Source organism: Euprymna scolopes, chromosome 11 (assembly GCF_053919585.1).
Source record: "Euprymna scolopes isolate OS-2025 chromosome 11, ASM5391958v1, whole genome shotgun sequence".
NCBI lineage: Eukaryota > Metazoa > Mollusca > Cephalopoda > Sepiida > Sepiolidae > Euprymna > Euprymna scolopes.
This window is the reverse complement of record NC_136492.1, coordinates 101,114,448-101,141,788: the sequence shown is the minus strand read 5'-3', so window position 1 is coordinate 101,141,788 and position 27,341 is coordinate 101,114,448. Positions and strand designations below refer to the sequence as shown.

At 33.7% G+C, this 27,341-nt stretch overlaps 2 protein-coding genes across 3 annotated transcripts in view; one reads left to right on the top strand and one right to left on the bottom strand.

The window, feature by feature from the left end:
• Positions 1 to 27,341, bottom strand: part of LOC145288002 (uncharacterized) — a 283,397-nt gene that overhangs the window by 128,445 nt on the left and 127,611 nt on the right. The gene's annotated exons all lie outside the window — the stretch shown is intronic.
• LOC145288005 (GDP-fucose protein O-fucosyltransferase 1-like) overlaps positions 1 to 27,341 on the top strand; it is a 71,088-nt gene that overhangs the window by 14,207 nt on the left and 29,540 nt on the right. For both annotated transcript variants that reach the window (XM_080136005.1, XM_080136004.1), the window contains exons 2-5: positions 430 to 524; positions 4,005 to 4,182; positions 11,830 to 11,929; positions 17,960 to 18,155. In XM_080136005.1, coding sequence (XP_079992131.1) covers positions 430 to 524; positions 4,005 to 4,182; positions 11,830 to 11,929; positions 17,960 to 18,155 — 569 coding nt within the window. The remainder of the gene's footprint in view (positions 1 to 429; positions 525 to 4,004; positions 4,183 to 11,829; positions 11,930 to 17,959; positions 18,156 to 27,341) is intronic.

Sequence of the window (27,341 nt, the reverse complement as noted above, 5' to 3'; positions counted from 1 at the left end):
TGCACTGTGTGTGTGTGACACCATCGATCCTATAGATGCTAAGGTCCATATCTACATCATCTATCAAGGCTGTGTTCATCAGTTGGTTGATCAATTCATTTCCCCATCTCTTTCAAGCCACAATCTACCGTCATCAAATTTGAAAAACACTAGCATTTTTTCCATGTAAAAAAAAAAAAAGAAAAGTAAATCACCTATTATCAAAAATAGTAACCTGGAAATACTAGAAAGAATTATACATTTATAAAGAGAAAAGGTTACATTTTGTTTACAGCATAAAATAAACAAGATATCACAAGTTAAATTGGTCTTGAATGTAGGATATCTACAAACCCCAGTTCATAATTACAAAGTTTCAGTTCAATCTCGTATGTCTCATAATTCTAAATATACTGTTAATTTAAGTTTTCTTTCTTTTTTATCCTTCAGGTCGTTTTGGGAATCAAGCTGAACATTTTCTTGGAGCATTTGGTTTTTCCAAAGCAATAAATCGGACCCTTATTTTACCTCCCTGGAGGACATATGTAAGTTTATGCATTAAAGTGCATTAAAACAATCAGGTCAAGTTATTTTTATTGTAGCAGAATCCAGTTTAACAGAATCTCTTGATGTAAATGACTTAACAAGAAAAAATGTTTTTTACTTAGAGACTTGTCGACATGTCCTCTACTCAACATTTTCCCAATATGTAGAACTTGTGAAAATCTGTTATTTTGTTTTTTCCTAAACTGCCTTGAACATCCTTGGTTAAGATGTTTGCTTCTACTCAACCCCAACATACTGAAAAAGAATGAAGATATTTATTAACTAAGCTAAAACATAATGCACTCTTAAGTTTAATCTATAACATTTTACTTGTTAAAAAGAAAAAGCTAAAAAAAGAGGTAGGAAAAGATTCAATATTTTAGATCATTCAAAATGTGTGATTAGAGATATTTTTTTCTTGAGTTGCGAGTCATTTTTGTAATAGAAAATTGACCCAAAAAGAAATCTCTCATAGACAAAAAATAATTATCCAATTGTGAATATTAAATGTTAGTGCCCCATTCAAAATTGAGAAGTGTGTGTGTGTGTGTGTGTATATATATATATATAATATATATATATATATATATATATATATATATATATATATATATATAATTTATTTATTCATCTGATCTTCTCAAATATATGAAGTTGTAGCTTCTATTTGTTCACAAACTCCTCCTCAGGCTTTGAAGATACGAAGGTCATTCCAAAATTAATGCCGCCTACTTTTTAACTAAAAAATAATTAAAGAGTTATGAAGATGGGAGTGGTACCATTAAAACAAGCTACCTTTTGTACTCCAGAATTTATTTTTCTACATAGTCACCATCATTCTTGGTGTACTCTTACCAGCAATGAATGAGAGCCTTCATGCTTTGGTTGTAAAAGTTGGCACCTGCTAAGGCAGTCCATTTTTTCATGGCTGCGATTATGGCATTGTTGAGGAAAAGCTGTTTGCACAATATGTTCTTGAGAGGTCTGAACAAGTGGAAGTTTGATAGTGCTCAGTTTTGGTTATATAGTGGTTGAGACAGCATCACCCAGCCAAATTTTGTCACATTCTGTAGTCTTCAAATTTGTGTGTGGCCTAGCGTTGTTATGTTGCAGACGAAATTTTTTTTTTTTTTTTTTTCTTGCCTTGCATGGAAAATCCAGGCCTCCAGCTTTGTCAATGTTTCAACATAATGGTCAGAGTTGATAGTCAATCCTGGTTCTAAGAAATCCAGGAGGATGATGCTCTTCCTGTCTCGGAACGTGGTGCACATCATTTTGCTTGCAAATGTCAGCTTCTTGAACTTATTCTGTGCTGGGAAGTATGAGTGGTGCCATTTCATCGACACCCATTTGGACTCCGGCTTATGGTAGTGATATTTCATCTCCTCATTAGTGATGATACGGTCCAAGAATCTGTCACATTCATACTTATTTAACAAATCCTGACAGACATCCAATTGTTAGTTCTTTTGATCCTGTATGAGCATTTGTGGAACCAACCTAGTACATACTTTGCTGTATCCTATTAATGACAGCATCGCTTACAGTGCACTGACACCCGCATTCAACTCTACATGCATTTCATTTGTTGTTATCCGCTGATTAGTACAGATGAGTTGGTTGAGGCACACAGTGTTTTCTGGGGTGGTGGCTGTACATAGGCGTCCAAAATGCATTTTGTCACTCCCATCTCTGTTGCCACTTGAGAAATCGACAAACCTAACTGTGCTGATATCAACTACATTTGCTTCATAAACAGGTGTCGGTGAATGTTAATCGGTTTAATTTTTTTCTGCATGGAAGAATTCAGTGATACATTTCTGCTTCTGACCCAGGTCTATGACAGGTTGCTTTCTTAGAGTCAATATCTTCAACAGAGAGATGAAAACTTTCAGGTCATAAATACATAAGTTCAGTCATCATAACAATGCAATTTGCAATCACATCTGATCCATTTGGGTGGAATAAAAAATAGGAGGCATTACTTTTGGAACAACCTTCCAAAATCCACATGAGGATATCTATTTTGAAACTTTGAAAGTACATCCTCAGTGGTTCTTGGATAAATATATTTCATTTTGATCAACATCGTTGAGTCTATTTTTGTACAAGATATCTATAATAAATAAAATTAAAACAAAAGAGAAAAAAAAATATATTTTATCGTTAAGTTATAACTTAACAATTATAGAAAATCCAAATTAAGTATAGTTCTAGCTTCAACCAAGAATGCATAGGAATTTGCATTCATTCATTAAGAACACCAAATGTTCCTGTTTTTACACCTCCTCTCAGTCACATTCAACTCTTTTCAGGTTATTTAATGCCGAATACAGTTATTTTGGAAATAATATTCATATTGCATCCTGTTATTTTGGAGAATGTTTTTATTCTTCAAGCTCTTTATATCTTCAATCGCTAGTTTGTAGTATTTGGTTTGGTTATTTTATAGTGGATTTTATTGTTTTTGTTTCCTGTCCTGCAGAACATGAATGAGTTTTGCAATGGAAGAGGGGAAAGGGTTACAGTATTGATGTTTGGTACATTTTAAGTTAGGAAACCAGTCTGGAAGTGGGGGAGATAGAAAGGGAAATGAGAAGAAGGAAAAGGTTTTGTTTTTGGTTTTGCAGAAAATAATTAAATTTTGCAAAAAGTAGAAAAACAAAAAGCATCAATGTTAGGTGCGTTTTGTCTCAGGAAGCCATTATTTTCAGACAGCCTCATCTGGTAGCACCAGATTATAAAATGTAAGAAAAAAAGATAATATGGTGTTATGAGCTGGGTGCAAGAGAACATGGGGTACCTTATTCAACCCTGGACAACGGTGGGTCTTTCTGTAAGTTTATCAATGAAAATGCCATTTCAAACTTGAGCATGGTCATATATGCTCATTCAACCCATGTATTTAACAAAAGAAATCCTATTTCCAACTTAAGCGTGACAAAACGGCAGATAGGGCCTGTTATAGGGATATGAAAATTGGGATATTCTGAAAAAAAAAATCTACTCTAAAAAATGTCTCTCTCTTATATTTCTCTTTGTCTGTCTGTCCATTCCACTTTTTCTTAGAAATTACTAATGTGGTCTTACTGAAATTTCGTATGAACCTTAATTATGATAAGGTGCAGCAAACTAAATATTATATCTGTTCGATGCACAATTAGTAATTAAAAGGGATTGGTTACCACAATGTCAGATTTACTCTGACTTTTTCTTGGAAACTAGTGTGCCGATCTGGCTGAAATATTGTATCTTTATCTATTTGGGGCACAGTTAGGAATTAATAAGAATTAGTATTTAATTAAAAAATCAGCACAAATTTAACCATATTCAGCTATTAATTTAGAATAAAGTACCCATTCTAAGTTAATAGATTATAACTTTTTCACATTTTTAATGGGCTAAAATGTCTGGATTTATAAATATTTTTTGTAAATTTTTAAATTCTTTCATATTTTGTAAATGTTCTTTTCTTGCAGAAGAATATTCCGTTTGATGATTGGTTCAAAGTTAAGCCGCTTTCAACTTATCATGCTGTGATTCTTGCTGAAGACTTTCTGACATTTTTAGCGCCAAATTATTGGCCCCCAGGGAACCGAACTGGCTGGTGCTATTTATTACCTTCTGATTTATCTGGAGACTGTCGGATGAAAGAAGGTAAATTATGCTAATGTTTAATTTTTTTGTGTTTCCCTTGTTTCATTTGGTTGTTGTAATAATTATCCTATGAAGATGTAAGAGTTCATTGTAAAAAAGCTTCCTAGAAGTCTTGAATATTAGACTTTATAGTGCATGTTGATTTAAAAAAAAAAAAAAAAAAAAAAAAGCGGCACTCACCCCCAGATGGGTTGAACCAGCTTCCATCCGGATGAGGAAGTTTCTAGGGAATATCAAATTCACAAGTGGTCCACAGTTACATGTATAGCCTGGTTACGTTTTGTGATCGGTGATTCAACGAGAAGCGGTGTGTCAACATGATTATGCTGTATTTGCATGTTGATTGGTTAATAGTTGTCTCCCTTGTCCTTTTAGGGTCGAATTGACTAATGTAACCCAATCCCGGTGCAAGTCTATAAATGGGCCACAAGTAATATATGTTACTATAAGAATCTGAAAAAAATCTTTATAATGTACGTACTTGTCACTGCATGAAAATGTCATATTCCAAAAATTACATAAATTGATCAAGTAGTTTTTTTTTAAGAAAATCAAATATTATCGGACGTATTATCGAAGTTTCGCCATTCCGCCATCTTGTTTGAGAGATAACGCCACTAACGACACCTAGCGGATATATAGGTCAACAAGGGCAGAACATGCAGACCATTGAATATTTTATCAATCAAAAAGGGTTTTCGACATTTACGGAAAAAAAAAAACTAAAAATAGTCAATGGTCTGCCCTCCACATTCTCTTTATTAAAAGACACATTCTCTTTATTAAAAGAAGTCAATTTATTTATTTATTTATTATCCCTAAAAATCGTAAAATTTGTTTTTTCTTCAAAAAAAAAAAGTACTTCGCTTATTAAAGTTTGTTTTCAGGCGAACAAAAAAAACTAGTGTTTTCCACATTCTCTTTATTAAAAGAAGTCAATTTATTTATTTATTATCCCTAAAAATCGTAAAATTTGTTTTTCCTTAAAAAAAAAAAATTGATTTTCTTAAAAAAACAAAACAAAAAAACAAACTACTTAATTGATAAAATATTCAATAGTTTGCATGTTCTGCCGTTGTTGACCTATATATCCGCTAGGTGTCGTTAGTGGCGTTATCTCTCAAACAAGATGGCGGAATGGCGAAACTTTGATAATACGTCCGATAATATTTGATTTTCTTAAATAAAAAAAAAAAACTACTTGATCGATTTACGTAATTTTTGGAATATGACATTTTCATGCAGTGACAAGTACGTACATTATAAAGATTTTTTCAGATTCTTATAGTAACAAATATTACTTGTGGCCCATTTATAGACTTGCACCCCAATCCCTAATTTCTTAAAGGTCACATAAGTCAGCCTAAGTAAACCCAGACAGTGGATCTCAGACTCTTCAATTCCACTGGGACATAGGTTGACTGGCTGGTGCTTTCTACCACCTGATTTATTTGGAAACTATCGGATGAAGGAAGGTAAATTATGCTAATATTTATTTTTTTTTGTTTTCTCGTTCGTTTGATTTGGTTCTTGTAATATTCATCCTATGAAAATGTATGAGTTCTTTCTAAAAACCTTTCCTAAAAGTTACGAACATGAAAATCTATTGGAATTTATGTAAACATGTGCTGTGCAGTATGTTTTGCTAGTGTATGTGAATGGCGGACGTTGCAGTGATAGAGGTTTGGTCAGAGGAAGAGGGGAGGGTGCAGAGAGCTGTAAATATTTCTGACCAGTCAAATCACCAAGGAGATATTCTGGTTGTTTAAAATTTTAAGTGCCTTATTTTGGAAAACAATGGCCAGAGACCAGTTGAATGTTATCTTCAGTGAATATCTCCTCTGGGCGGCTGAACAATCATCATCAACAAAAGGCTAGAATCGGCCAAGAGTGAAGAGATCTCAGGAAAATAGTTATATCCTCTCCCTCCTCCTCCAGTAGAAGGGGAGGAGGAAGAATGCAAGTAGAACATTGGCAAACAGGCTTTTGGATTTGGTGAGAGTCAACAAAGTGATTCATATGAGTGTGTCACTCTGGCTGGTTGGGTCCCTCAAGGTTCTCAGTAAGGGAATTTGTTAATGAGGTTTGTGTCTCTATGGTCAAGCAAAGATTTAATACTGAAAGACTGTCATTCACCTTAGTAGACAGGTGCCATGTGTAAAATAAAAATAATAAATATTTATTATTTGTTTACAAACTTGACTTGTGGGTTTGCTTGGTATGAGGACTCTTTATTGCAGCACTGACCTGATGGATTGACCAGGAACCTTGGCCCAGCACAACGAGGGAGACGATCATAGCCAGGTGAGTGCATATAGTGCATTTTCGCATTTATAGCATGCATTGATTGTCCCTCTTGTACTTCTACGGTCACATAGATTGACTAAGAGGTAACCCAATCCTTGCTTTCTTAAAAGCTCACATAAATCAACCTATATAAAATAGAGTACACTGGGTTCTGGTCTCTCTTCAATTCCACTAGAGCAAAGGTTGACTGCCTAGTGACAGACACCATCCTTCTCCTCATTTCCAGTTATGCACCATCTTGACGAACAAGACTATACATCTTGATGAACTGCCTTAGATGGCAGTTCAAAGAGGCCATTACTCCTTTAACAGATTCACAACTGACTGCAGTTACGACAACACCCACAAAGGCTATTTCATCAAAAAAAGAGCCAGAATTAAAAGATGCTAGCATGCAAACAAACTGTCAGGTAAGTTTATTCTCACAAAAGGATGTATTCATAAACCCAACCTCCTCATTTCGTAGCTACACCATCTTCTCTTGTATATTCATCTTTATTACTTGCCCAAGTAAAATTGTTAAATTAATATTCGCTGCTATTTCTTCTCTCAAAAGCCCATTTCATTTCAGCAGGGAAAAAAAATTTTTTTAGTTTCTTTTTATAAATTATTTAGAAATTTTTCATACATTCATAATTTTTGTTCACATGACTTAACATACAATACTCTGAAACATCCATTATATCACCTAAGAAAATTTAACAATTTTATTGTATAATAATTACGGTTATGACTAGTGTTGAGACAATTCCTAAATTTTTTTCGATTCCAGGAAAATGTTGATTAATGATTCCAATACCAAGTACGATTCTGGTCGAATTGTTGTTTTGAAATATACCATTATATAATCAAAAGTTTTTGTGTAGTGAAAAAATTTGGTAAAGTGAAAATACAATTAAGGGAATTTTGAAAACTATTTGATTTTTTTTTCGTAAAATTTTTTTCATTGAAGATAAGTCAAAACAAATATTTTAACCATGAATTAAACATGCACCATGAAATTATTAATCAATTTCAGGAGTTATTTAAAAAATATAATGAAAAAGTAAGTCATGATTAATTCAATAAAATACAATAACATCAAATTTCAAGGGGAATAACATGTTTTGTTTATCTTTTGATATTCATTTTTATGTTTTATTTTCTCTTTATCTTTGATGACTCTTTAAAATTTAACTTTTTTTTTTTTTTTTTTTCTTTTTGCAGCTTCAATCTCCAACTGATTTTTATTCCACTTTCTAGAATATTCTTATTTCTAAATGAAATTTAAAAATAACTAAATCTTTGATTAAATTTTTAGCCTTTTCTATTCAATCGTCTCAAATTATTCCTATTTATTTATTTGACATTTTTAAAAATATTTTTAACAATAATAATGTTTTTTAAATTTAAATAAATTGGTTAGGTAAATGTTACCTTATGCTACAACAGAACATTGATCACTTTTTTGGGGGGCATTTGAGGTTATTGACAATGAATCTGATAATTTATCACCGCAAATTTATCGTTTGCATGGTATGAACCCCTAGACCTTGGGACTATTTTGTGCCATTTCACCACCTTTGGTAGTGCTTTTCTTACATGATACGTTCGTATGCGAACGGGCATAGTGAAGTGTCTTATCACATCACCCCAGCACCACTACCACCCTCCTCCCCAATGTAAACAGAATTTTTGTGAAATGGTAAATGTTGGCACGTTACTTATGGAAAAAGAGTTAATTAAACTGCTGAAGTGCCTGTTAATGGAATACCCCCCCCCCAAAAAAAAAGAATGAAAAACATAAAAATGTTTGGTTATGTTTTTGTAAACCGCTTGTGAAAACGATTTTAAATCATTTAAAAAGCATTAAATAAAAAAATAAACCACTTTTTTTTTTTTTTTTTTGATTTGAAATGACCGCTTAAAGATTCCTACGCGATATGTTAAGACACCCTACTGCGCCCGTTTGCATGCGAACGTATTATGTAAGAAAAACACTACCGAAAGCGGTGAAATGGCACAAAATAGTTCCAAGGTCTAGGGGTTCATACCATGCAAATGGTAAATTTGCGGCGGGTTTGATTATCAGATTCGTTGCCAGCGACTTCGAATACCCCTAATAAAACAAATTTGAGTGGTCAGTGTTCTGTTGTAGCATAAGGTAACATTTACCATTGGTTTATATTTCTATATTTATTTTTATTATATAATTATATACTTATCGTCCTTTAATATTTATTCTTACGTAATGTCTTAATTTACCTCTTTATTTCTATATAAAAAAGTAAATTTTTGGGAATTATTTATTTCTATTGTTAAATAAGTCATTTATTGAACTTTCGAAATGGCCTCAATGCTGTTTCTGACAACCTTTTTATTTTTTGTTAGGGGTTGGGAAACATTTACCTATGCTCACATCATGACTGTGATACCATGCATCAGTGACTGTCGACCAAGCCCCTACAGTCCTTTAGCTGAACGGCTCTGAGTGACTAGTTAGTTTGCTAAGTTAGGGTTCAAAGGAGTAAAAAAAAAAAAAAAAAGAAAGTTAAACTTTTTTCCTTTTTTTAATAAATTTTTCACTTTTTTTTTTCACTTTTTTTTTTTTTTTTCACTTTTTTTTTGTGCAAAGAAGTTCCAAAAGAAATGTTTAATTGCTTCATTCGCAGAATATTTTAATGAAATGTAAATTTCTAAAAGAAAAAAAAAATTAAATTCATTTACCGCATTGTTCTATTAAACCTTTTATTGTTTAAATAATTTGACTTGTTTTATTTTTAAAAAATATAAAGGTTGACAAGACAATTTTTATTTACTAATGGAAGCGTGTCAGTAAAAAAAAAAAAAAAAAAAAATTGCCAACAGATAAGCCCCCGCCCCCCCCCTTTTTTTTTTTTAGTCACCAGTTGGAAAAACCACTGATTTTTAACATGATTTACTTGCAATGAGAGCACTGTAAAATCTTTTTTTCTCTAAGGGTTAAGTATTTATCAACTTTTTTTAGTTAGGCTGTTTTATACATAAACTTCGCTCACAAATAAAAACAATATTACCTCGTGGGCCCCTAAAGTTTCGCAACAGTGCAAACAGATAACTAATCATGGGCCTTGAAGTTTCGAAACAGACAGATAATGCCTATGTATGTGATGGAATAAGAAAACTCATTAAGATAAATAAAGATTACCTTTAAAGTAGTTAATAAAATTCTTGTATATCATATTAAATATGTTATGAAAAGTTTGATGACGTTTTTATCATAAATTTTTGACAGCATTAATCTCACTTCAAACAAACAGTTTAACTTAAAAATATAAGAGAATCGTAATGAAAGGATCGTAAATCTAAGGTATTTTTTAACAACGCGATTCTGATTCCCCCCAAAATATACGATTCTTAGGATTAACGATTCCGATTAATCGTCCCACCACTAGTTATGACAACAGCATATTCTTTTCCTTGTTTTGATTCTCAGGTATATATCCATTGATATCGTATATGCTTTTATGCAGAGTGATGTGATCCTCGGTTGATTGTGTGTGTGTCGGATATGTACTCGAGAGTAAAAACAATGAAAAGAATATGCTGTTGTCATAGCCCTAATAATAATGTTTATTTCTTATATTATTATTCCATACTTTTTTAATTTGCACTTTTTTGCTCATATAAAGCTTAGGGGAATGGGATGTTTCAGCGTAACTGATTTGGTATCGACTACGCTAGTCACATTTTTATAAAGATTTTATAACTTTTTTAAAAAAAAAATTAAAAGCAATATAAAAAATATATCACTTTAAGTGTATTTTAAGAAAAATCATGTTTTTGTAAAACTCTTTTTGGTTAATTATTTTCTTAATTTTCTAAGGATTAAAACTTAAATATTTTAAAGTTCTTTTGGTACTTTTGCATTTATGTTACCTTGCTGAAACAATAACATGGGGAAGGGAGGATGTTTTGTAATTATTCTGTACTTTCACCTAACAAAACGATATTGTGAAAATTCAATTTAACTTGAAAATACTTTAAAAAGTAGCACAGTAACATAAGTGCATAAGCACAAAAAATAACCATGTTTATTTAAAACACAACACAAAAACAGACAACACTCAGTCGTCAATGAGATTATATTTTGATATTATTTTTCTTAATTTAAAAAAAAAGAATGGTGCTTATGCACTTATGTTAACCGTGCTATTTTTTAAATAGTATTTTCAAGTTTAATTGAAGTTTCACAATATCTTTTTTATTTTTATTTTTTATTAAATTGTTTGGTGAAAGTACAATATAGTTACAAAACCTTCTTCCCTCCCCATGTTAAGAATGGTTTGCTAAATAAGTTTTTTTCAGTACGGTAACATAAATGCATAAGTACGTTATTTTTAAGTTCTTTTTTTTTTTTTAATTAAGAAAAATAATATGAAAATATAATCTTGTTGATTGTTTTTTTGTGTTGTTTTAAATAAACATGGTTCAAACTTGTTAATGGTTATATCAATTTAACTGTTTTTTTAAAGAAAAATCATTTTTGAATACTCTTTTTGGTTAATTATTTTATAATTTACTTTTTAAAGATTAAAAACTTTAAAATATTTTAAAGTTTTTTTTTTTTTTAAAGACAAACAATATGAACATATAATATCGTCGTTGATGACTGGGTGTTTGTGTTGTTTTAAATAAACATGATTATTTTTCAGTTTTTTTTTTTAAATCAAAATAAATTTTTTTTAATAACTTTTATTTTATTAAAAAAATATCTTTGTTTACTGAATTAATTTTAAATATATAAAAATAATTTTGACTATAACGATGAAACGATAATTGGAATCGTCCTCCTCCCCTGTGCTGAATCGGCCAAGCAAAAAGTGATGCTGAAACATACCAAATCCAAAGTTTAGATATATTTTTTTTACACATCTTTACAATGAAGATTCTGAATTTATGTATACATTTTCTTGATTTTATATGCATTTTTATCTAAATATTCTAATTTTAGCCAGACACAAACAAAATCCTTTATATATAAAACAACAAAAATTGATGAGTAAAACAAAAATTGAATAAATTGTAATATTTATCAATCCATCAAATATTCAAACAAGGAATCCAAATGAAAAATAATCTTTAACGTCATGTTTGAATATCCACGAATTAAGGATTTTGCTTCATTTTGATTCTTTGTTTGAATATTTGGTGGATTAACAAATTTTTATTTTCATTACTTTTATCTATTTGTTAAGTGCTCTACCTACTATATTCGGCTTTTTATTATCTCAATAGATTCTAATATAAAAATGTATATCTTTTCAATTTTATGTATATATATAAAATTAAAACTCTTTTTGTTTTTCCTTCCTCCTCTAGGCAACCCTTTTGGGCCATTCTGGGATGGACTTGGTATTGATTTCAACACAAACAAAGTCGTCTCCATTTCATATACTCAGCCTGATAAATGGAAAGAAATGTAAATTTTTGTTTTTCCATTATTTAAATGGTTTAATATGAAGACAAATTTGGTTGCTGTAGAATTTGGTTTGAATTCATTGTTCATTTTAAAATCACTTTCTTTTTTATACAAAAAAGTTGAAAACAAACCTTTCTAATTAAAATTATATCTGGTTTCTCTAAAGAATAGGGGAAAAAATCCTGATTATCTGTCATCTTCATAACAATGCAAAGATTTCTATAAAATTTAATTTTGGATAATAATAGAACAATTCCTAAATTTTTCCGACAATGATTCAGACACAATTATCAATTCTGTTCTAAATTCCCTATTCAGATTTTTTAAGTTTCTAAATATTTAATTATGCGAATGTTGATTTTAATTTTTTTTTTTTTTTTTTTCAATTTTCACATTAATGTAAAATCTCTATATAATGTTTATGTATTTTTGCAAATGGAAAAATTACACTTGGTAAGGGGTGTATATTACATAAGTAGATCTTTCTAAATATTTTTATGGATTGTTTTCTTAGTAATTGATTGAAAATAGACAAAGATTTATTTATCTTTTAAAACAAAGCCAATTTGCATTAGTTTGTCATTAGTTAACAAAATACTATTTGAATTTCCATTTCATAAATATTTGAAAAGAATCAACAATTCATATACAAAATAAGATGGTGTAAGAACAGAATAGTTAACAACAAAGCCCTTCTCCATGATAAGAATATATTTCTAAATAATAATTTTACTATTTACAAAACCATTCTTCAAAATGGGTGTTCTTTATTAGGTATTCTGTACCTTTCTTCTATTAAAGAATGTTCATGATTTTACCTTAATTGTAAAGATTTGATTGGTTATTGCTACTGTCAATGAATTTGAAAATTAGACAATGAAAAATTAGCTAATTTTGGCAAGGTAGGAAAATTAAGCAACTATGGAATAAAGATCAATTTCAAATAAATTTTAGAACCATTCTTGAAAGGGATATCATTTTAAATAGGGAATAAGCTCCTCCCCTAATACTTATGTAGAATGATTGAAAGGTCGCTTTGTCCTTGAAGTAAAATCAGGAACAAACAATAGGAAGGGGACTGGTCAGCCTGGCATCTCTGGAAGAGAGAGACTCATCAGCTCCAAAACAATTTAGTTTCAACACTTTGTTCGATGGAATCACTTTGTTAGATACGAATAGTCTCAGTTCTCGGTAAGGAGGACACCATCTCCTGTAAAGACAACAACACCTCAAAGTCCAGGTTTCTGCAAAGAAAGATGAAGAAAGAAAACCCACTCCTCACAAGTTCATTAGTTCATTGCAGAAACAATCGCCTCAAAACTCTACTGATCTTTGCACTCAATAACAACACCACTTCGTAGTTTGCTACACATCATCTGCCATGTAGTCTTCCGCTGTCACCTTTATGCCAGCGAACACCAACCAATTTGTATACAACCAAGTTCACCTCGCTCCAATCATCATAGCTATGAGATCGCGTAATAGTGGTGTTTCTTCCTTTGGATCAATTACAGTCCTGCACATCAGACATAAATGAACCTGCTTGCATTGAGAGCCACACTTATCCCTGGTCTTCAAATCACACATGTGGCACTGCGGATGTGGTTTTTTGTTGCAGGCACTCCTATGAAGGGGGATTGGCTGAACTTCTCTATCTTCAGCGGAGCTCTCAGAAGGGGCATCAGAACTATCGGCATTAGCACTGAGGTTCGCAGTCATACCATCAGGCCCGCAAGGCATATGTCGGATCCATAGTTCATCGTTGGATGATTCACCACTGCTGCTACTCGCTGACTGGTTTGTATTTAGGGTGGGCCAGACATCCCTCGCATGGCGTGGAGCATCATCGACCAGCATGGCCTGCTCACTGATGATGCCAGTGATTGGTGTACCGGCTATTGGGAGTCTTCCCCAGATGGTGTCCCCCTAATTCATACGGCTCTCGTTTTCCCCGCCGATCAAGCAGATGCGTGTCAATGCTCTTGATGTGCACTTGGTAGCAATGGATCGCATTAGCAGGTGCCCTCGCAGCAGTCACAGCATCCTTTGGTGTTGCATTATATCTCTAGATTGCGTCCGGGATCATGCATTGCTTTCTGGCTGTGATCCTCCACGGTTCGGTGGCACCACTCTTCTATGCCGTTGCCACTCAGCACATGCGCACATCGGTGTTTGAGCCAGACCCCCACTCGTCTACGAAACGCCTGAACTCGCTACTGCAGAAAGCCGTGTTCTTGTCTGTGAGGAGCTCTTCAGGTGGGCCCCCTTTTGTAAAATATGGACTCCAATTCATGGATGACACTGGAGGAGCCCTGTTTTACTAATGGGTGCCAAATCGCAAACCTTGTCGGTCCACAGTCAATCACTGTGAGGAAGTGCTGGCTACCGTAATGGGTTATTTCCATACCCAGTTGGCTCCATGTCATGTCTACTCTCAGCCGACCCTTCCGCCATCTAGCTGGGGTGGGGTCAATTGACTGGGATGTTTGGCATTCCTTAACCACCACTCAGTGCACTTTTGGACACTGATGGATTAGTCAACTGTACAAAATAGCATGTCCGTCTCACTTCGCAGTGCCCATTGATGTGGTGTATTTCCCTAATTTTGTCCGCCACCTCAGCAGAGGCAGCACATAGTGATGGTATTGGCTCAGCTTCCTTCATGGCATCATACCATCTATTTGGCATCCGAGTGAGTCTATCAACAAGGTTTCAGTTTAAAGTGACAAGTACTGCATCCACATCTCCAACCTCTGTCTGATCAGCATCTTGGTGGCTGCCTTGGTGCACACTCTGGTCTTTCCTGTCAGTGTGTCCAATATCCAGTAGTACATACATGGTGAATCCGTGTGTATTCGATGTGGAGTGCTAGGTTAATATGAGCAGCGTCATTTGCCGGTTGCAACCAGGAGGCTTCCTCAATTGCAGCCCCATTCTTCTCCAACAGCACACCAATCGCCAGAGAGGTTGAATCCACCCACATGTTCAGTTCGTTTTCCTACACGCAGCATTCTCTTTTGGTGGGGTCATCCTGCTTTACCCTTGCAATGGCTCCTTTACCACGTGAACCAACAGATCTCCTGTTGTTTCATCATTCCAGCCTTTGGTGATTGCATTTGCCTTCCTCTTTATGGTGCCCGTTACCGCACGAGTCCATCCACACACTAGTAGATACTTCACAAGTTTTCCACACAGGGAGAATACAGCTCGCCTTGTGAAGACATCAGATACTTCAGGAACTACAGTTCCGCACCCCCATTTCAAGGTCCCTCGTTCCTGTTGAACGTTCAGGCTCAAGACACGAGCACCATCCTCTAAACGTTCTGGGTCCTTGCTAATCAGACCAAGCTCAGCCAGTTTGGACCTTACGCGTGATGACACAACGTCTTCGTTCACATATATGTCATCAAAGTATGCCGATGTCCTGTCTTTTATTGTTTCCTCCTGTCACATTGCTGTGTTGTCACAACGTAGCATTAATGATGGTCTTCATTTTGGGGTGCCATGTTCAGCCCAAAGCCAAGTTTGGTAAGGCAGTAACTTCTGCCAGCAAACACCACCGTCTGAAATGGACACATTGCCTCGTTGACTCAGACCTGCAGGTATGCTTTTCTTAAATCCAGCAGGGACACATTGGAACTCTACTGGCACCACTCTCATAGCTTGCTGGCACAAACATCAGCATCTGCCGTGAATGCATCAACATGCACGTTTAGTTTGTGGTAGTCCATTACTGGCCTCATCTTTGCGTTGTTTTGCTGAGCAACTGGCAAAGTTTCTCATAACGGTAGGGAATCAACCAGTCATCCTTGATCCATTCACAGAGTTCCTCTTCGTATGTAGGCCTCGTTTGGTTACTCTGTTCCGCAGTTTGGCTAGTTCCTAGTTTTCAAACCACCTCCATGAGGCAGTCCAAGCCTACTAAAGTCTGGCTAGTCGATCCTTAGCGCTGCGCACACCTCAGAGTTATTCTTGATCAGTTGTGGCCCAGTCTGCCAGGTCATTTAGGGCCAACAAGGCTATGCTTGAGCTCGGTCACTTGCAGGAGTCGCTTTGCTCCAGTTGGGAGCCCTACCAGAAATTTGCATGCCAAGGCCCGTTCGGGTAGCCCACCGAACAACACTGTCAACTTCGTCAGCTCGGCCAAATACACGTTGATAGTTTCGCCTGGATGTAAGGGTCCTGTTTCAAATTGCTCCCAGGCAATGGCAGGGTCAATAGCAAATGCCTTGTATAGTACTGCCTTGATTCTCTCATAGTCCTGTTTTTCCTCAGCACCTTTTGATACAGGAAAACCCTGCTGGATAGACGCAGAGGAATGTGTTCAATACTCTTTACGCTAAACAAGAAACAATGCAGTTCCATCTGGTCAAGTGCCAGTCGAGCTATCGAATTATGGTATTAATTTTAGGTCAGACCTGTCCCCCATTACACTGAAATAGCTTGCAGTAAAATCATGAACAAATAGGAAAGCGACGCAACAGACGACCCTTTTAAAGGTGATGGAGTGGAAGGCCAAGGACACGCCAGAAAGAGATAAACCAAGAAGTTCATCGAAAAGTTCCAGGCAATCATTGATGAAATTACCTAATCGCCTATTCGACAGATTGTCAAAGATTTAGACATCTCACATACAAGTGTGAAGGAGGACTTGAAGTGTAGGTCCTATAGGCACCAGACAAGCCAGATCTTGACTGAGAATACAAAGAATGTCAGGCTAATCAAGTCCATCAACAAACTGAAGCATTCCAAGAAGCCAAACATGCTCTGGTTCTTTTCAGATGAAAAGTTCTGCCAGGATCAGATGCACAGCAGCCAAAACCATTGCTGGAATTCCATGAATAACAAGGACGTGCCTAGAGTGATAAAGACAGTTTTCAGCCACGGTTATGGTCTTTGTTGTGATTTCAAGTGGTGGCCATGTCATGCCACCTCACATCTCTGAAATTGGCTTGAAAGTCAACACCAAGATGTACCTGGATTTGCTGAAGAGTGTGGTGATCCCCTGATGGAATGAGGTGGCCTCTAGCAGACCAAGGCTTAGCTTCAGAAGGAGTGCTACGACATTGTACCCTTCTTTCGCTACCCCTCCTCCCCCTCCAACCTGAACCTGCTGAACTACTTTGTTTGGTCATACGTCAAGAACATCACCAACATGATCTCCCACAACATCAAAGCCAGTCTGATTGCCGCCATCCACAGAGTATTCATTGAGCTCCCACCAGCACTTGTGGAAAAGGCATGTTCTTAGTTCCGGATCTGTATTGGGGTGGTGATTGAGGCTGAAGGCGGATACATTGAATAGATATCAACTCTACTACATAATCAAGTTACCCAAATGGATGTATTTGAGGGTTGAATGTTATCGTTCTGTCTTAGCACATTAAGATTCCGAGGCACAATAGTTACATTCCTGCTTGTATCAGTGCGTGTGCATTGTTCTGAACCCACACTGAAACTTTCTCTCTTTTTAAACATGTGTTCTTTATGACTTTTAGATTGGTAAATGACTGATAGTCTTATTTGTGCTTACAAGGGACTTAGAATCATAGCAGATTGTGTGTGTTTTTTTTTGTTTTTTTATTTTATTTTATTTTATTTTATTATGAGTGTAAGACGATTTCTAAACATTAAGAAAATTGTGCTGTTTCTCCTCGTTACAGGATTGATCCAACGTTATGCAAATAACAACTCTCAGAGCCTATTGAGTCGCAGGAGTACTAAACTTTTATCCAGTTATAGCTGACACAATAAGAACAAAATCTGTTCTGTAGATTGAATTAAAGTTTTCAGTTAGAAATTCCATGCAGGTTCTCGAGTTCAACTGTCAGGTTTTTTGGTTTGAAACAATCCACCGTAAAAAAGTAAAAAAAATTACATTGACCGAAACATTGTGAATATAACAAGCAAGATGAGAATAGTAGTCCAAATATTTAAAAAAAAAAAAAAAAAATGTAAAATTATCAATCCTCATCTCAAGAATTTTGGAATAATCTATGGAAGTATTTTACCTAATGTTTTCCTTTTTAGGTATCCTCCTCGCAAATATCCAGTTATTGCCATGCGAGGTGCTCCTGCTAGTTTTCCAGTTGAACAGAAATATGCCGTTTTGCAGAATTACCTCTTCTGGTCTGAATCCATAGAAAGACAAGCAAATCAGTACATTGAGGACAACTTTGAAGGCAAAGAGTTTGTTGGCATTCACTTGCGGAATGGAGTCGATTGGGTGAGAATTTGTTATTTTAGATCTTGTTTTCATGAAATAGAACTTGCTGAACAACATAACGAAATAAAAGATCATCATACAAAGCTGGTCTGATGATTGTGTACTTTGCATATGAAACTTGGAGTAGCCATCTAGGACATTTTGCAGTATACACGGAGTGTCAAATTATTAATGAGATAACATTTTATTACCAGTTTCAGAAACTTACCGGTAGTTTTATATGAAAAGCTTTGGAAACGTTGGCAATGCTGAGCTGTACATACTGTAGAACTTTCATACTGTTCCGTGCAATGTAATCAACTTGCCATCGTAACTGCTGAATCCACGGTATTTGAGGTGTGCCAAATTATTAACAAGGTAGTTTGTTTCGTCAATAAAATGGGTCGTAAAGGTGGATTGAGTAGTTCTAAAGAGTCCTATTACAGAACAGCTTCAGAAAGTTAAAACTATCTTCAAAATATCAAAAATGATAGGAAGGTACCATCAAACTGAACAACTTTGTCAAGGACCCTACAAAGGTACGTAAGAGAGCTGATAAAGGTAAATCTAGAGTTGTTTCACGCCGTTCTCTACTCCAAATTAAACGTGAAGTTGTTAAGAACCCTGGGCAGACAAGTCGAGAAGTCTTTGACCAAGCTGGATTAAAGAAAGTCTCAAAAAGTACTCAATGTCGCTTTCTGAAAGAAGTGGTAAAGTCTGTTAAGCCGTGACAAAACCTCCATTAAAGCAACATCACATACAAAACCGACTGAAATGGGCAGAGGGCAACATGAAAACGGATTTTTCCAAAGTTTTGTTCACGGATGAAGTGCGTGTCACTGTTGATGGCCCAGATGGCTGGAGCAAGGGATTGGTCTTTGATGGACGACGTTGTCATCAGCGTTTAAGGCGCCAACAAGGTGGTGGTGGGATAATGATTTGGGCTGGGATTATCGGAGGTACTTTAGTTGGCCCATGGAGAGTCCCAGAAGGTGTAAAAATCACGTCAAATGCTTACATATCTTTTCTGAAGGAGCACTTTGCACCATGGCTGAAGAAGCAAAGGTTGACATTCAGAAGAACCATTATTTTCATGCAGGATAATGCTCCCTTGCATGCAGTAAACTAAAGCAAAGAGTATTTGCAACAACTGGGGTTCACTGGGCAATGGAAGATGAAATGGCCTCAAATTCACCAGATTTGAGCCCAATTGAGAAGCTTTGTAGTATCATGAAGTGACACCTCTATGCAAATGAACGCCAATTTAAGAGCAAAGATGAGTTGTGGGGTGCTCTCCAAGAGTTATCGCGAGGAATAACTGTTGACGAAATCACAAATTTGACTAATTCTGTGGACTAACGTCTTTTACAAGTCATTTATAAAAAGGATCGCATATGCACTACTAATTATGTCAACGTAGAAATTGCTATGTAGTTATTGTGTTCTAAGCATTTTTCCTAGTTCATTTAATGTTTAAATATTATTTTAATAAACAAGTTATGGGTATATTGTGTTCTTTTTTCTCAATCTCATTAATAACTTGACACACTGAAATCAACAGATATTACTATCTCCTGCCATAGTTTTGCTAATACTGCTTTAAATACTTTTATATTCGGACTGGAGTAGCTGAATAGTATCGTAAGCACTTTCTCAAAGTTTCATGAATTTTTATTCACTCGTTCCTTAAATATTAAAAAGTGTAAACTCATTAATAATTTGATACACAATGTAGACAAGCAGAATGGAAAACTTGTCAAAGAACAAATATATAACAAATGAATGTTACTAAAAGCAAAATAAGTTACTCTTCCATCTAGCTGGATAAGTTTTTGTTTCAACTTATATAAAGCATTTACTTTCTAATTCATGTCCTGAATAAAAAAAAAAAAAATCAATTACATTTACATAATAATTAGCATGAAACTAAGACTACTAACAAAATTAAAGGGAGATAATTCATCAAAATTCATTAAAAATAGCATTAATAAAACTTCAATTTCAACATTCGTCACTTCCAGTTTGGCGATGGACACAACAGCAAAGACGTCAGGGTTTTTTTTTTGTTTTTTTTTTTCACATTCTTTTCCTCCTTGGCGGTATGGGTTCGAGTCTGTCTGCCTACTACCACTTTTTTTTTTTTTTTTTACCCAACACACACCTAACACCCGGGCACCCAGACTACCACTTATCAAGGTTAAATGTCACTTAAGGTTAAGGATTCATAAGATGGATTGATTGCCAGTTTAAGGATTAAAAATATTATGATAGGATTGCAAATAGTTAATGGAAATTCTTTGATTGCTTTCTCCATTGAAATTAAATATTTTGAATGGTTCAAATTCTATGAAATGTAAGAATTTTAAATGAGTTTCATTTTATAGTAAAAGTAAAAAGTTCTTGTCCAGAATTTACCCTTTATTAAATAAAACACAGAAAATCTGTGCTGTGATGATATGTCTCGGTTGAAAAATCTCAAAAGGGAATTTATCCCTGAAACGCATCGCAAAACAAAAAAAATGATGTACATGCCGGCCATAAACTTATCACAACCCAGTAGCACTTACCCAGATTCTGGACAGTAATTCCGTCATGGAATATTCTTATGAGATTCACAGTTGACGAAATACCAGACAATAAATAACGGAACAACGCGGGTATATATATATATATATATATATATATATATATATATATATATATATATTATACGCATGTCATTTATTATGCATAAAAAATTCAATAATCAAGACAAAATGAAATAGTAAGAAGAAAACATGCAGATAGTGTCCAACCAGTCAAAGGGGGTGGGGGGTGGGGGGGGGCAACAATAAAGAAAACTGTTCAGATAAACAAAGCCTCTTTTCTTTCCTTCCCTTTTCTTTTTATCTTTTTTTTCACGTGGAAAAATGGTTGAGTCATATGAGGCAGTAGAAATTATTCAAAATAAAATAAAAAAATGTTCAGTCCAGCAAGTCGACGTTTGTGAAATATGGGGGAGGGGATATTGAACAATACTTAGTGCATTCAACCGATGGTCAGGTATCCGATAAAATTCAATGTTTCAATGTGAGGCAGTTCTATTTCACCGACACGCGAATCAATATTCTTCGAAGTTCGTTTGTCCACTTGTCTTTCCTTGTTTTTTTTTTTTTTTTTTTTTTTTTTTTTTGTTTTTTTACATGGTAGTCACCACTTATCAAGGCCCAGAAGCTACTCGGGGATAAAGCTTATTTTTCTCAACCACCTATGATCGGATATCTCGTTCCCATATATCGACCCAAGGTATTTTCGTAATTTTGATCAGTTCCCTTTTCGACTCCAGGAATAAGACTCGGTTGAGAGTCGCCATTTCACAGCATAAATCGTGTTGCTGTTGTTCATCGTGTCCTTTCCACTTAGAGGTGTATCCTATTCTGATATCTCTGAGTCAAAGTGTTTTCATAGTTTTGCTGTGTTCCCTGTTCGACTCTGGGAATGAGGCTTAAGTCGAGTGAACTTCCAATTTATCAAATGAATCATATTGGCTGATATGTCGCATTTTTATTATTGACATTCATTCGGCAATGTGATCAGCTCCATTTTTTTTTTCTTTTTTTAACTGACCCTACTGCTTCTTAACTGACTCTACTGCTTCTTTCTCCTCACACATAATGCCTGCCAAAAAAAGTTTTTCTTCTTCCTTTCTTCCGTACGCTGCTTTGTTTGGGGTGGAGGCGGGGTTTCTGGATGGTTTCTCATCGTGACCTTGGTATGTGTCTTGTCGAGTGACTTGGTGGGAGGGGAAATGGCGATTGAGGTGTCTCGCTTCCTTTTATGGGTGAGCATGTGGATATTTGGGTGAGGGTGTTTGACCGATAGATATTACCACGCACTAGACTACTTATTGAGCGGTTGTAGGTTCGATCCTTGTCAATTAAGTCTAGCTATACTGATGAGGAGTAAACTCTGAAACATGCATGTATATTGATGACTTTTATGGGTGAGCACGTGGATATTTGGGTGAGGGTGTTTGACCAATAGATATTCAAAATAAAATTAATGGGGAAGGGGTGGACACTTCTGCATTATGCCCTGTTTTTTTGTGACAGTAGAGTGTACATACTTACGACATTTTAAAAATCACGTAAATTGATCAAGTAGTTTTATTTTTAAATAAGAAAATCCAATTTTATGAGTATCCAAGGAGTAACTGCTTCATCTGCCATTTTGGAAAAAAATCTCAAGAAACAAAGTGAGATAACTTGACAATAATTCATACTAGATTTATGTTGTAATGCATACTAATTCCCATTAATCACTTAAGATTTTCTTTATAAAAATAAAACTACTGGGTCAATTTACATAATTTTGGGACTATGATATTTTTGTTTCATCACAGGTACATACATCATATCAATTTTTCTTACTTTTGTCTTTAATATAGGGGAAATTTTGGACAAGAACCTAGTAATATATTAAATATAATTAAATATATTTAAGTACAAATAAAATATTAATTTTAAACTTAATTTTTAAACATTTTTCTTCTGCAAATGTTGGTCAATTACTTTCTTAGCTAAAACATTTCTAATTTAATTAACTTTAAAATATATCAATTGTCATCTGCTACTTCTTTACTTTAAATAAAGTTTTGTTAATGTTATTTTTAATGAATTTTGATGAATTATCTCCCTTTAATTTTGTTAGTCTTAGTTTCATTCTAATTAAGTGAAGAGCAAGCCAAATTATTACATAAATATAACTTTTTTTTTTTTTTATTCAGGATATGAGTTAAAAAGAAATATCAAAAGATACATATTTATAAACTAACCTACAAATTTCAAATGAATGGAAGATATTCATTGAGTTTGACTTAATGTTTTGGATATTGCCTAGCTTTGTTTCATATCCACCTTGCCCTTTCATTTTTCTGGAGTCGAACAAGTGGAGCCTGGGTAAGAGCCCAACACTCGCTGCCATACAACGTTATGCTTTTTATGCATCTATCATAGACCTTACCTCTGATAATAATTGGGATGGCTTGAAATATCAGGATTGGGAGAAGCTCTCTGAACTTTCCTGAAGCTGTCGTGACTACAATAGTCAAACTTAGCTTACACCTATTTCCAACACTCAGCATATCTTCTCATTAGCAAAAGAAATGTACTGCTTCCAAAGTGATCTTGTCTATTTCAACTTCTATATAAAGGAAGTCCTTAATTGAGCGTGCTTGTACCAGACATCTCTTACATCTGAAGTTTGAACCTACCATACATTCCACTCCACTTTTTGTACATGTGTGCTGTGGCTGCACTGTATTACTGTATTGCATTGTTATTAACCCCTTTCTATGTAACACACATGGGTATTAACCAGAGTCCTTCAAAGAATAAAGTTCTGGACCACTAACCATCACCGTTGTCTTTCCAGTGTTGGCCCTTAAACCTTTGGCTTTCATACTTTTCTTTGATTGATCCCGTAAAATCTATTTTCAACTTTGTCTTAGTGCTATACTTAAAACTATAATGGATTATTTTATGTTATAGGAATTAACTCCATGGTTTGAAATGCAGGAATCCTTATATAAATTACTAGCAGGCTGCCTTGCATTGCCGGTCATAAAATACACTTAAATATATTTTATTTATATATTTATGCAGATTTTGTATTTATTATTATAGAGTCAATTCTCTAAGGATTATTTTATTGTACCCAATATATAGTAATGATTTCAAAAATTGCAAAAGTATATATATATATATATATAAATAAAAAATTCAACACATATATATATATGTGTTGAATTTTTTATTTATTTTTTATTAGCGATTCCATACTAATTTCTTTCTTTTTCGCTCCCTGAGCGTTTACTATAAGAAAGGAGTTATTTACTCTGTTTACATTTTTTCCATCCACATTTTTAGAATGTATTACTTTTTTATTTTATTTAAATATTATTTATTAATTAATAATTATTATGTGCGTAAAAGTCATCAATGTGATAAATTTTTAGTTATTGATTTATTAATATTTTGTAGTTGTATTTAAATGTTTATTTTATTTGTAAGTTAGGTATGTGTATATATATATATGTATATATGTTTTGTTTTTTTTTTTTTTTGAAAAAAAAATCCAGTAGAGTGCTCAATTATAAGGAAAATCCGAAAATAAGAGCATATTATTTATATTTTATTTACAGAAAGTTTGAGAAGTCATCAGTACCATCGGTTTCAAACCCGATAATTAGGGAACGTTTTAGATACCCATATCAAGCTCGCTTCAGCCAATACTCTTCTCGAGATATGGGTGTCTAAAACGGTCCCTAATTATTAGGTTTGAAACCGATGATACCAATGACTTATCTCATCTAAAACTTTCTGTAAACAAAATATAACTTAGCCAACACTATAATAAGCTCTAATAACAGGAAAATAAGCAAAATAAGGAATAACAATGTCAGTATCAGGAGAACAGAATTTAGAGAGAAACTGTAATTGCAGAATACTTAGCAATTGTCCATTGGAGGACAAATGCTTAACCTCAGAAATAGTGTATAAATGTGAGATAAAGGCTGATGATAGTAAGAAAGTATATCTTGGAGCAACAGGGTGCGTCTTTAAGGAAAGATTCAGAAACCATGTTGCATCCTTCAAAAATGAACCGAAGAATGAAACTAATAGGGAAGGTGATAATGATAGAAATGGGGATGGAACAAAAATTATCATTAGAAATAAAAAGAGGAACACAACTGCATTAGGTGATTGGGTTAGGGAACTACATGAAAACAAAAAAAGAGTTTGAATTAAAATGGTCAATAGTAGATAAAGGTAGAAAGTATAAACCTGGTAAATCAAAAAGATGCAGTCTGTTTACTGGACGCATACTATCTAGTGAAGAAGAAATATTAAACAAAAGGCTGGATGCTATACAAGGATGTCTGCATAGGAATAGATTTTTGCTATCACATCTAAATTCTATCTGAAATGTTTTAAAAAAAATCTAGTAAATATACTAAGGGGAAAATGTAAACATGAATTTACATACGCAAGATATATATTTAAAAAAAAAAAAAAGAAAAAGGTTTTTAAGTTAAAGGTCAGTTAAACTTGAGTAAAATAAATGTGATAAATGGATCAAATCTAGAAAGAAAATCTGAAGTTTAACAGAGATTAGCAACATAAATTCAACACTAGAAACACAATAATAGAAATAAAGATGGGGGTACTAATAAATACTGGTTTTAGATCAGTAAAATTTGAAAACTCCTACTTTATTAAATAATATTTTCGTTTTAAATTCAAAAAACCAAGGTGGACCTCCACTTCCATTGGAGGAAAACTTAGTGGAGTTAAGTAGACTATTTATAAATAGGATGTTTATAATTGGAAAAGTATTTAAGAACTTAAATCCTGAATTGAAATTAATGACATAAGGAAAAAAATTAGAGCGAACAGTAACCTCAGAAAATTAGGCCTTGGAGCACACTTAAGTTAAAACTTTGGAAATAAATCAGACTCCCAGTAGAGATGTACATAATAAACTTATAATTTGAACATGTTAGCCTAAAATTAAACGGGGATGATTAACTAATAAATCATAACACCATGATAGGAATTGAGCAACTTAGAAAATGGCAAGAGTTAAAATTTTAACGAAGAGTTACCTCCCTTACAACGTCAAAATTAACTAATAACCGTAAATCAAAATAGATTGGAACGAAGGGAAAAATAAAAAATAAAAATTTAAATCCAAAATTTAAAAATGCAAACTGAGCTGGCATTGAATAAAAAGTAATACTAACCCTCTTCTCCGTCTGGAATAAATTTAAAAAGCAACCGCTTTTTGAAATTACACGAATAAGTGATATAATAACTGATATAATTGTAAATCGCCAATATAATCATTAAATACGAAACTGACACAGAATCAAAACAATATGGTAGGAACGTAAAATATCCGGTCCGGAATTGAGAAAAAATAAATAAAATTTAAATTAATAACTTATAGAAAAATAGTAATAACTTAAATTAAGTGAACATAGGTAATTGGTTGCTAGGATATATGAATAATCAATTGAAACATTTAAAAATAGAGATGCAGAAATAGATAGATATAAAAAAATCAGAAAATGGAAAAACCTCTGAAGAAAGAAATGTAGTTAAATCTTTTATTGCATAGTTTTCCTTAAAAGGAAAATGGATTCCATATTGTTCATTAAAAAACTTTTTTATCAATGTCTGAAGAGAGGCCTTTCTTGTGAATATTTTCAAACGATATAAAGTTTGAAATTGTCCAAATGGTCCCAAAACATTTGTAACAAACAATGAAAATACACTTGTTGCTATCAATCCAACCTTTGTTGTCTTGATTTTGTGAAAACTAATATATATATATATATATATATATATATATAATCGCAATACCAGACACCATTATGTTCAGCACTGGACAAGGTGCACACTGCTACTTAATTTGACAATTATAGTCTTTAAATCAGTAATAAGTACATTTCTCCTATGTCCATAAAAATAAAACTTATATAACTGGATTCACAATAAAATTTACTTAAAATGGTATTTTAATATTTTTGTTGTCATTTGTATATTAAAAACAATCGCTGTTTAAATTCAACTATTAACGACAAAACCTACCAGCATAGCATGTCCGATGGTGGTAGATGACTTTTTGCAAATAAGCGGTCAAGGTGTGTTCATGTAAATACTCAAAGCAGAAGTTATACCTGTCGACGACGTTTCTAGTTTTTTTAGCTAATTAGGGAAAAGAATTGTCTTTGCTATGGAATTTGAACACAACACGTGCGTCTTTCCAGTTAAAAGTTAAAATATCTCAAAGTTGACGCTTTGTAGTACAAAGATAAGTAAAGATATAAACTGTTCAAATGCTATTTAACAGCGAATATATGAATTTCTTTTGTCCTAAAATTGTAAAAGAATTGGACAAAAACTTATGTACACATCAATAGAAACAGTGACAAATGCAGCATCAGAACTTTTGTGTGCCGTGACGTGCACAAAAAATCTAAATAAAATGTTCAACTAATTTAAGAACATAAAGTATTCATTTTTTTTATTTTTGCTATTATTTAGAAAACATAAGTTTTTAATTATGGAAAGGAAAAGAATATTTTAAAAAAAAAAAAATCTTTGAAAAAGAATGACCAACAATGACCACTTTTTTTTTTTTTTTACTTTGGTAAAAAAACGC